At 45.1% G+C, this 12865-nt stretch overlaps 1 protein-coding gene across 1 annotated transcript in view; it reads right to left on the bottom strand.

Moving 5' to 3' along the window:
- Positions 1-12777, bottom strand: part of LOC106613028 (zinc finger and BTB domain-containing protein 16-A) — a 61419-nt gene extending 48642 nt beyond the window's left edge. The window contains exons 1-3 of the mRNA XM_014214894.2: positions 12630-12777; positions 8420-9710; positions 2367-2467 (exon numbers count right to left, since the gene is read on the bottom strand). Of these exons, the coding sequence (XP_014070369.1) occupies positions 2367-2467; positions 8420-9615 (1297 nt within the window). The 5' untranslated portion in view covers positions 9616-9710; positions 12630-12777. The remainder of the gene's footprint in view (positions 1-2366; positions 2468-8419; positions 9711-12629) is intronic.
- Positions 12778-12865: the final 88 nt, after the last annotated feature.

Consider the following 12865-nt stretch of genomic DNA (forward strand, 5'->3'; position numbering starts at 1 on the left):
TTGGTTGTTTACAGTTACATAAGGAGTCACACAGAGTAAAAAAGACCAGAACCCAGTGGAAAAAACACAACTCTGGCCAAACAAAGGCACCAGACAGTGTTCCGTGGCCTCTCTATTTCACAGTGAGGAGCTGAGCTGAAGAGTTGTATTTACCCTGTTATCAGGCTCTGAACAGTGCACGGCCTGTCTGCCTGAGTTGACACAGAAGGACTGGGTGTTCTGTGCACAGCAGACGATCTGAGCCTGCGGCACAGGCCTTTATCAGAAACCCTCCAGAGTCAACACTCCCTAGCCATCTCCCTCAGTAACACACAGCACCCTGCTCACCTTTGGAATGCCCTTGTCTTTTCCTATGAAGAGATCAGAGAAGACAAGGGCACTGACACCACTCAGCTATAGGAGATGCCAGTTGTTCTGACAAATGGTGATTCTGTACACACACACACACACACACACACACACACACACACACACACACACACACACACACACACACACACACACACACACACACACACACACACACACACACGAGAATACACCCTCCCAGCTGTTTGGATGTGGGCTGGCTAGTGGTGAGATGTAAATCGGTTTCAGATCCATACTGGCCCAGGGCTCATTCACTGATCTATTTTCTGCTCAGCTGGCTTTAAATGAAGTTAAAATGACTAATTAAAACACCCACAAGCTTTGGAAACTGGGAGCGCTACAGCCTAAATGTAGTCCTCTTTCAACTCTCCCCACCTCCCTGTACAGCTGCACTAGTCCCAGTGCTGTAGCTAGCTACAATCACCTCATCCGCAGATTTCACCTCATTTCAGATCTTTGACATTTATCTTGGAAACAAAACATTTCAGCATACTATGTAGCCTTTTCCTAGATGTAGGTAGGTTATGTACTGCAGGGCTGTCCTTGACTGAGAGAAGCATTTTAAGGACAGTACATTAAATGTTGTGTGTTGTGTTCTGTGACAGTGTGTCCAGTGTGTTGTGTTCTGTGACAGTGTGTGCAGTGTGTTATGTTCTGTGACAGTGTGTCCAGTGTGTTATATTGGGAGATTGCGCGTGATTAGGGAGGAAGAGAATATAGTGCATTGTCTTGTGCCGTCAAAGGCATGGAGTGTGCTCTCATCCATAAACCATCAAACTGTCTCCAGACGCGGCTGCAATAGTCCTCCATCAAAACACTTTGTCTGGCATACCAAAATACGAGCCAGCATCGAGCTGAATACCAAATCAGCCCATTAGAGCTGTGGTGCACTGGCTCCTTAGCAACCAACAGAGGATCTAAAGGCTGCTATGGGCTATACGGCAACACACAATGACAATGAAATAAGATCAAACTCTTTATTTTTGTGCAATACAGAGGCTATATATTTTGTTCATGAATACAAATTAGATGAAAGAAGGTTTCAGAAATCTATTTTGTAATGAAAGATCAAAGTAGCTAAATGATGTGTAACAGGCCTATATTACACACACTATAGCCAGTATGTCTCATCAGGTCATACCGATGCAGACAGGATGAGTAAAGGAGAGTAGCCATTAGCCGACTAGCAGAATACTTACTGTATGTCGTGACCTGATGCAACTATCATTCAGATCATAGAGTGTCTACTGTGAGAGATCAGGTAGTTTATGAACACAGTTTGGAGAAAGGGAACCTCTCATCTGTCAGCCATCTCCCATCACTTTTACAGGGATCAGAGGAGAGGAAAGACATGGCTATAGCAGCATTGTGGTTATTCTTCCTTACATCAGAGTGGGGCTTCTGTTTATATTTTAGTTTCATTTTTAAGCCCTCTCTCCGCCTACTCTCCTCCCCTTCTCCTGCTCTATTTTGGATAAAGTGGCTGGGAGAGCAGTCAGGTCTGATTAAGTCGGCGTTTGGGTACAGTGTGTTCCTGGACACACATCTGCGAGCGAGCCATCACACACGCTTCGGAGCACTGGCAGAACACCCAGGCCTGCCGGCAACTGATGATGTCATCACTCAGAGGGACAGAGCTGGCATGGAGCCAGACAGACTCTCCGAAAACACACACACACACACACACACACACACACACACACACACACACACACACACACACACACACACACACACACACACACACACACACACACAGATTCACAGAGAGAAGACAAAGAGAAGACAGAGACACAGAAGATCTGACACATGCAGAGACAGTCTCAGACAGGAGACAGATAGGAGACAGACAATAAGGGGAATACTCTTTCCTATGGATCCTTTAAGACATATATACGTGTGACATAATGAAGACGTACATGTGAAAAAAGTACAGCTCTATCATGGGTATTCTGAATGGAATTTACTCTGTTATTATCATCATATGGCAGTGTTACCTGAGTGAGAGAGCATGTGCATCCTGAGCCGTACACTGTCTATGAAGCGTTTGCCACAGAACTCACAGCCATGTCCCTTCTCGCCTCCACTGTGCAGCTTCCTGTGGGGACAGAGACAAAAGGACTGTGATGAGCCAATGACTGAGGTCTAAAAAATAGCAGACATGGTGCTCAAAAATGTTTTTGTGCATTTTCTGAAGGGTTTTCAAAAAGCAGCAACATCATTGTCCTTGTACAGAACAGCATGTTTAATTCCATCCTGAAAGTATCCCTCTCTGTGTACTGCTGCATCATTAGAGTAAAGAGGTCTCTAAGAGTCGTGAGTCACACCGTATCACACTGTACGATACAAAAGAAGAACATACAATATAAAAAATATCAGGGATAATTTTAGAAAGCACAATACAAATAAACGTGCTTACACCCACGTACACATACAGGCAGACAGACGCACAGACACCCACGTACACATACAGACACAGACACCCACATACAGACACAGATAGAAACACAGACACCCACGTACAGACACAGACAGAAGCACAGACACCCACGTACAGACACAGACAGAATCACAGACACCCACATACACATACAGACACAGACACCCACATACAGACACAGATAGAAACACAGACACCCACATACAGACACAGACAGAAGCACAGACACCCACGTACAGACACAGACAGAATCACAGACACCCACATACACATACAGACACAGACACCCACATACAGACACAGATAGAAACACAGACACCCACATACAGACACAGATAGAAACACAGACACCCACATACAGACACAGATAGAAACAGACACCCATGTACAGACACAGACAGAATCACAGACACCCACATACACACACAGACAGAAACACAGACACACACGTACGCATGGAAATCAAGACACACTCCTCTCGTAACTAGTACAAAAAAAAACTGACTTTGCCTGCAGCAAACCCCATGATATCATATCACACACGTCCAGCCATGCGAGGCATCATCTGCATTGTTATCCTCATATCCCCCTCTGCAGTACAATGGTCAGACAGCAGTCCTATAGACGGTTCTAAACAGACCACAGTCAAATAATAGATTATCTAATACATAGTACCAATAAAATAATATGTCAACAAAACCCGTTACATCAAAATAGAATACAAAACAATAGGATTTAACAGATCCACTATAAACCAGACACCTCATACGATTCCCAGCTTTCTCCTTTAGATAATTCACTTAATCAAAGCTGAAGTTACAGTTCTGAAAAGGTGTGCTATGCCCTAACAAACTTCTCTCTCCCTGTTCTCTCCACTCACAAATGTCAATGTGACTAAAGTGGATGATGCTCAGTGACCTGTCTCCTGACATGGACTAGCTTCATTACAACACCAGCAGTCACCAGAAGGACTGACTCCTCCAACCTTCAAACCTCTGCCTATCTCCATGACTGAGCATTGGCTAGCTAATACCCTGCTGGATGTTCTGTGTCATCAGGCTCTTTCAAACACTGGAGTGGCACAGGCCAGAAATGTCAACCATCTGCGTGGGAGGAGAAAGGGTAGAAGTTGGTGCTCTGACACTGATGATGGCTTGGTTTATTGATTTAGCAATGGTACCTGAGGACCTGTCTGAAGCTGTAGTAATGTCATGAGTAGCACTGCTCACAAGCTAAAGCTGAGCTGGTGTAGCACGTGTCATCAACAGAGTTATGGGAAATGTGACTCATGAGTTCACAATAATCTTACAAGTTATAAACCCACCGAACTCTAGTCTAAACTAGAGGTCGGCCGATTATGATTTTTCAACGCCGATACCGATTATTGGGGGCCAAAAAGGCCAATCCCGATTAATCGGACGATTTTTGTTTATTTATTTGTAATAATGACAATTACAACAATAGTGAATGAACAATGAACACTTTTATTTTAACTTAATATAATACATCAATAAAATCAATTTAGCCTCAAATAATGACATGTTCAATTTGGTTTAAATAATGCAACAAAAAAAAGTGTTGGAGAAGAAAGTAAAAGTGCAATATGTGCCATGTAAAAAAGCTAACATTTAACTTCCTTGCTCAGAACATGAGAACATATGAAAGCTGGTGGTTCCTTTTAACATGAGTCTTCAATATTCCCAAGTAAGAAGTTTTAGGTTGTAGTTATTATAGGACTATTTCTGTTTGAATGAATGCTTACGAGCCTGCTGCTGCCTACCACCGCTCAGTCAGACTGTCACGTTCGTCGTAGGAATTGGACCAGAATGCAGCGGGAATGTGAATACCCATCTTCTTTATTAAGATGAAAAACGAAAATAAACACTTAAACAAAACAACGCCGAGAAAACAGTCCTGTTAGACATACAGCTACAAATGGAACAACTACCCACAAAAACCCATGAAAAAAACACCCTTACTAAATAGGACCTTCAATTAGAGGCAACGAGAAACAGCTGCCTCCAATTGAAGGTCAAACCAATAAACTAAGCATAGAAATAGATAAACTAGACACAGACATAGAAATAGACTAACATAGAACATTGACCAACAAACCCCGAAACACATTAAACAAACACCCCCTGCCCCTGCGAGGAGCAGGAACAGGACGTACTGGACTGGGCTGACGCACTGGAGGCCTGGTGCGTGGTGCTGGCTTTGGAGGCGCCAGACTAGAGACACGCACCTCAGGGCTAGTGCGAGGAGCAGGAACTGGATACCCTGGGCCATGAACAAGCACTGGAGATCTGGAGCGCACAACCTGCACAACCCGTCCTGGCTGGGTGGTAACAGTAGCCCTGCACGGGCGGAGTGCTGGCACAGGGCGAACTGGGCTGTGCAGAGGCCTGATGGCTGCCGTGCGTAGAGCAGGCGTAGGGTAGCCTGGGCCTAGGAGACGTACTGGTGGCCAGATGTACTGCGCAGGCATACTCCTACCTGGCTGGATGCCCACTCTAGCATGGCACTTGCGAGGGGCTGGAGTCGCTCGCACAGGACTGTGCGTGCGCATGGGCGAGATCGTGCGCACTTCCGCATAGACCGGCGCTCTTCTGATCCGCTGCTCCCCATAATAAGCACGGGGAGTTGGCTCAGGTCTATTGCCTGACCTAGCCACACTACCCATGTCCCACCCCCCAAATCTTTCTTGGGGCTGCCTCTCGCACTTGACAATCTGCGCGTATAATGCCTCGTAATGACGCCGCTCCGCCTTGGCTGCCTCCAGCTCCTCCTTAGGTCGCCGGTACTCCCCAGCCTGGTGCCAAGGTCCTGCCCCGTCCAAAATGTCCTCCCATGTCCATAAATCCAAAGAGCTCTGCTGCTCCTTCCTCCGCTGCTTGGTCCGTTGGTGGTGGGTAGTTCTGTCACGTTCGTCGTAGGAATTGGACCAAAATGCAGCGGGAATGTGAATACTCATCTTCTTTATTAAGATGAAAAACCAAAACAAACACTTAAACAAAACAACGCCGAGAAAACAGTCCTGTGAGACATACAGCTACACATGGAACAACTACCCACAAAAACCCATGAAAAAAACACCCCTACTAAATAGGACCTTCAATTAGAGGCAACGAGAAACAGCTGCCTTCAATTGAAGGTCAAACCAATAAACTAAGCATAGAAATAGATAAACTAGACACAGACATAGAAATAGACTAACATAGAACATTGCCCAACAAACCCCGAAACACATTAAACAAACACCCCCTGCCACGTCCTGACCAAACTACAATAACAACATGACCTCTTTAATGGTCAGGTCGTGACACAGACTGCTCTATCAAATATGAAATCATAGACTTAATTATGACATAATAACAAACAGAAATACGAGCCTTAGGTTATTAATATGGTCAAATCCGGAAACTATCATTTCGAAAACAAAACGTTTATTATTTCAGTGAAATACGGAACCGTTCCATATTTTATCTAACGGGTGGCATCCATAAGTCAAAATATTCCTGTTACATTGCACAACCTTCAATGTTATGTCATAATTACGTAAAATTCTGGCAAATTAGTTCGCAACGAGCCAGGCGGCCCAAATGGTTGCATATACCCTGACTTTGCGTGCAATTAACGTAAGAGAAGTGACACAATTTCCCTAGTTTAATATTGCCTGCTAACCTGGATTTCTTTTATCTAAATAGGCAGGTTTAAAAAAATATACCTCTGTGTATTGATTTTAAGAAAGACATTGATGTTTATGGTTAGGTACATTCGTGCAACGATTGTGCTTTTTTCGCAAATGCGCTTTTGTTAAGTCATCCCCCGTTTGGCGAAGTTGGTCTTCGCACAGTTCGCAACGAGCCAGGTGGCCCAAACTGCTGCATATAGCCTGATTCTGTTGCACAGAACGCAAGAGAAGTGACACAATTTCCCTAGTTAAAAGAAATTCATGTTAGCAGGCAATATTAACTAAATATGCAGGTTTAAAAATATATACTTGTGTATTGATTTTAAGAAAGGCATTGATGTTTAGGTACACATTGGTGCAACTACAGTGCTTTTTTCGCGAATGCGCTTGTTAAATAACCGTTTGGCGAAGTAGGCTATGATTCAATGATAAATGAACAGGCACCGCATCGATTATATGCAACGCAGGACAAGCTAGATAAACTAGTAATATCATCAACCATGTGTAGTTAACTAGTGATTATGTTAAGATTGATAGTTTCTTATAAGATACGTTTAATGCTAGCTAGCACCTTACCTTGGCTCCTTGCTGCACTCGCATAACAGGTAGTCAGCCTGCCACGCAGTCTCCTCATGGAGTGTAATGTAATCGGCCATGATCGGTGTCCAAAAATGCTGATTACCTATTGTTATGAAAACTTGAAATCGGCTCTAATTAATCGACCATTCCGATTAATCGGTCGACCTCCAGTCTAAACCCACCAAACTCTAGTCTAAACCCACCAATCTCTAGTCCACCTCTAGTCTAACCCACCAACCTCTAGTCCACCTCTAGTCTAAACCCACCAACCTCTAGTCGACCTCTAGTCTAAACTCACCAACCTCTAGTCTAATCCCACCAACCTCTAGTCTAAACCCACCAACCTCTAGTCGACCTCTAGTCTAAACCCACCAACCTCTAGTCTAAACCCACCAACCTCTAGTCTAAACCCACCAACCTCTAGTCTAAACCCACCAACCTCTAGTCTAAACCCACCAACCTCTAGTGTAAACCCACCAACCTCTAGTGTAAACCCACCAACCTCTAGTGTAAACCCACCAACCTTTAGTCTAAACCCACCAACCTCTAGTCTAAACCCACCAACCTCTAGTCTAAACCCACCAAGTCATGAGGCAGCAGTATAACTGTCAACCAGTGGCTTCTGCCTTCACATGCCAAGAAGTCTCCTGATCCCTATAGAGGCAGGCTACTCTCCCTCCTCACTAATGCAAAGGAATGCATACCAAATGCACTCAGAGACAGTTTTAAGTATGAGTCATATCTAATTAAAAATAATCATACAGAATTGTGAAATTTAGCAACTTAGTAAACAGCTTCATTATGCCACACCATGTATGCTAAGCGGCTAACAAAGACCTATTTCATACCTCTCATGAAGTCCCTCTATTCAGGCACAAGAGCAGGTGTCTTTTTTAAACAAATTAAGATATTTAATATCGTTGCTCCCAGGTCTTTCCTTTGAAGTCTTTTAACGTGTTAAAAGTTAATGAAGACAAGAAAAAAAATCGCCAACCTTTAAATTAGAAGTTGTGTACTACAATTTATCTCTTCCTGCACATTCTAATAAAACATTTAACCATTTAGCATGAAGACTCCAGACTCACCACACACATACACACTCCAAATCCCTCTCTCTGTCTCTCACAGACCTCCTAGTGTATAGCGACCAGGTAGAGCACTTTGTGGGTGAAGGGGTGACACAATCTAATTGCATTCCACATTCAACTACATTTACCTGCCGGCACTCTCTGACAAACTACGTCCTTCAATGATACCTAGAGATCCATAATACCTAAAGACACCCTAGAGATATAACAGTGAGTTGAGTATGCAGTCTGCAGTAATCTGTTCTCTACCTGTGTTGCTCCATGGCCTCTCTGTTATGCAGCTGGAGACCACAGTCCCCACAGCTCTGACTCTGACTCTGGCCTTCCCGCCTCATCCCTGCTGCAAACTGGCCCAGCCTGCTGAGGATCTCCCTGTGGAGCAGGCCCTGGGGCAGCAGTCCCCCGTAGGCCCTCAGGTCCAGGGACATGGCCAGGGAAGGGGCCACCGACATGGGCATAGCCAGCCCCACCTCCCCTATGTGATTAGAGGGCATGGATGAGTAGAGGGAGGCCAAGTGTTTCTCAGCCAGCCCAGGGAAACTGTCCAGAGGAGAGTTGTTCCCCACTATGCCCCCCTCCTCTTGGACCGAGTGCTGCTCTCTAGCCGAGGTGATGACACTGCCTCTTTGGGGGGTCCCCGGGCCCTCATCTCTGGGCTGGTCCGATTCAAAGCCCCCCTCCCCTCCGCTGGAGGACCGGCCCTCGTAGCTATTGACTTCATCCACCTGCATGTTATTGTCCTCTGTCTTTATCCTCTTAGTCAGAGGCAGGGAGGGGTAATGGGCTCCATTGAGGCTGTACTGCAGTGGAGACTGACCCAGGCCCTCCAGACTAACCCCTCCAACTTGTGTGGGACTAGCTACAGGGAGCCCCATAGGTAGTCCCCCTGGCCCAGAGGGACTCCTGTCAGTCATGTGGTACAGTGCCAGGTGGTGCAGGGCGGTGGGGTTGATACCACCCTCCTGCATGGAATGCTTCTTGGATATTAGCATGTTCCTCCAGTGTCTTGCCCTGCCATGTTCGCTCTCTCCAGACCCGTGGTTCCTCCCACTCAGACTCAGGTGGTCCTGCTTCTCCTCTGACTGGATGGTCTCCAGGACCTTGAGGCACTGCTCCTCCAGGTACTCTATCTCCAGGATCTCAGCGGCGTACAGCAGGTCATCCAGGTCCTCGGCCGTGGCCTGCAGGGAGGCCGTGTAGGCGTACTCCAGGATCTGCTGGAAGGTCTTGGGGGAGAGGAAGTCGAGGGCGTAGCGCAGGCTGCTGCGGTGGAACAAGATCTCAAACATCTTGCTGGTGCAGGCCAGGACGGTGCGGTGGGCCGGGAACTCCTGGCCGTCCACTGTGATGATGACGTCACACAGCGTTCCCGACAGACGCATATGATTGGCCCTCTGCAGGAGCGTGGCGGGGAGGGTGGGGTTGTGGAGCTGGAGAACACCCATCTTAGTCAGATGATCCGTACGGCCTCGGACCCTCTCTGAGCCCACGCATGAGGTGTGTTCTATCCCACCTGCTTTCCTTCAATGTGTCTATAAGTCTAAAGGGAGATACAGAAGAAACCACATTAAATATTCAAATCTCAGATCATGGCAATGACAGTACAATTAATAGTGAATTAGAATGGTCTGGTTGATTGCCATGTTTAAAAAAAAAGATGTCTTATGTCAATATCTTGCATGTTCAACAATTGCAGAGGGAAAGAAAAGTAATAATATTTTAGCATTGGCTGACCAAATGTCAGGGACTGAGTTGAAATGTTGATATTGTATGGTAATGTGTCACTATAAGGAAATACACTGGAAGGAAATACAGGGGAATTATAGATTCCCTAAATCCAGGAGTGCACCATGAGGTCTGTTTGATACTAGTCACGCACTGTATATGTCTATACAGTGCATTCGGAAAGTTTTCAGACGCCTTGATTTTTTCCATATTTTGTTACGTTACAGACTCATTCTAAAATGGATTAAATAGTTTTTTCCCCCTCATCAATCTACACACAATACCCCATAATGGCAAAGCAAAAACAGTTTTTAATACATTTGCAAATGTTTAAAAAAAAAAAACGGAAATATCACAGTATTCAGAGCTTTCACTCAGTACTTTGTTGAAGCACCTTTAGCAGTGATTACAGCCTTGAGTCTTCTTGGATATGACGCTACAAGCTTGGCACACCTGTGTTTAGGGAGTTTCTCCAATTCTTCTCTACAGATCCTCTCAAGCTCTGTCAGGTTGGATGGGGAGCATCGCTGCACAGCTATTTTCAGCTCTCCCCAGAGATGTTCGATCAGGCTCAAATCCGGGCTCTGGCTGGGACACTCAAGGACATTCAAAGACTTGTCCCGAAGCCACTCCTGCGTTGTCTTGGCTGTATGCTTAGGGTACTTGTCCTGTTGGAAGGTGAACCTTCACCCCGGTCAGGTCCTGAGCGCTCTGGAGGAGGTTTTCATCAAAGATCTCTCTGTACTTTGCTCCGTTCATCTTTTCTTCGATCCTGACTAGTCTCCGAGTCCCTGCCGCTGAAAAACATCCCCAGAGCATGATTCTGCCACCACCATGCTTCACCGTAGGAATAGTGCCGGGTTTCCTCCAGATGTGACGCTTGGTTTCATCAGACCAGAGAATCTTGTTTCGTTTCTCATGGTCTGAGAGTCCTTTAGGTGCCTTTTGGAAAACTCCAAGCGGGCTGTCATGTGCTTTTTACTGAGAAGTAGCTTCCATCTGGCAACTCTACCATAAAGGTCTGATTGGTGGAGTGCTGCAGAGATGGTTGTCCTTCTGGAAGGTTCTTCCATCTTAACTCGAGCTCTGTCAGAGTGACCATTGGGTTCTTGGTCACCTCCCCGACCAAAGCCCTTCTCCCCGATTGCTCAGTTCGGCCGGGTGGCCAGCTATAGGAACAGTCTTGGTGGTTCCAAACTTCTTGCATTTAAGAATGATGGAGGCCACTGTGTTCTTGAGGACCTTCAATGCTGCGGAAATGTTTTGGTGCCCTTCCCCAGATCTGTGCCTCGACACAATCTTGTCGCGGATCTCTACAGACAATTCCTTTGACCTCATGGCCTGGTTTTTACTCTGACATGCACTGTCAACTGTGGGACCTTATATAGACAGGTGTGTGCCTTTCCAAATCATGTCCAGTCCATTGAATTTACCACAGGTGGACTCCAATCAAGTTGTAGAAACATCTCAAGGATGATCAATGGAAACAGGATGCACCTGAGCTCAATTTCGATTCTCATAGCAAAGGGTCTGAATACATATGTAAATAAGGATTTCTGTTTTTTATTTTTAATACATTTGCAAATCTTTCTAAATACCTGTTTTCGCTTTGTCATTATGGGTTATTGTGTTTAGATTGATGAGGATATTTTTTAAATCCATTGTAGAATAAGGCTGTAACGTAACAAAATGTGATAAAAAGTCAAGGGGTCTGAATACTTTCGGAATGCACTGTATGTCATAGGCTGCAAGTGGACAGAGCCATACACTATTACATGTGCTGTAAATGTATTAGTACACACGCACTTTAACTGTATTACTGCAACAGGTAACACACGGATGCATGTACTTTAATGTCTATACTGTCTATGCGCTGAGCCACTCGCTGATATGGGCGCATATGGATTGCGTAAACGATTATGGATGAGCTACAGCGGGAACACTCCTGAATAAATCGATCTAATAAGTTACTACTATCAAACCACGATTACATTTGAACCAAATGTTAGATTTAGAAAGGTGAAAAATACCGTTGACAATCACACACATTTGGAGCGCTTTTTTAATGTTTGTAGGGGTGGCCACTCCTCAACCAATATAGCCTATATATCCTACGATCATAAAGATAAATGCTACGATAAATAGTTACATGATTATTTGTTATAGTTTCTGACCTTCAGTGACCACTGACCCATATACACTTAATGGATAATGCTGACACTCAGCCTGGGTAGTTCCGCAACAGAGCGCATCAGGTGCTAACTATGCTCTGATGGAATCACGAATTCCTACCCTAAAACACCAACATGTACATTTATCTGGTCACTAACGCTTTAAACATGAAATAATTCAATATGGCCATAGTGTTAAACTGTATAGGAGCAACACATAGCCTGGGCGCACAGCACAGCACGGCTTAGTCACGTCTCTCTCTCTGTCTGATCGTATGGCGGGCATACTAAGCAGTCAAGTTTTTAAATCCGTTACTGTAACTGCGGGCAAACTTTAGGCTCAATCACGTTTTAGGAAACGCCACTATGTATATAAAAACAAACACAAAGGGATTGCCATTTGGTGAATATGTAAATTAATATTTCAGCGTTGTCCATGAATTGGTAACAGGGTGAAGAATAGCTATTTCAGAAAGTATATTCGATTCACCTGTGCAACGACAGTATTACTGCAATAGAGAACATAGAAAGACAACTATTTTGCTATCATTCATTCCCCTTACCTTAGCGGCCTGTTACGTCCTCACTCAGCCGATTGCGTTATCATTCAGGCAACATCATGGTAAAGCAATTCACAGAACCCGCTCCAAACTCATCCCCACTCCGAGTAGGCAAATTATCACCCAGGCGACGTCACAGCTTTGAATGATTGTCCTCTGTTCCCGGTTCTATCAAGGCTGGAAAGAGAGACATCTACAGGGCAGCAGTCCTCACGACCTGGTTTTTGGGCAGGGTGAAT

This window comes from Salmo salar, chromosome ssa09 (genome assembly GCF_905237065.1).
Source record: "Salmo salar chromosome ssa09, Ssal_v3.1, whole genome shotgun sequence".
NCBI classification, from domain to species: Eukaryota; Metazoa; Chordata; class Actinopteri; order Salmoniformes; family Salmonidae; genus Salmo; species Salmo salar.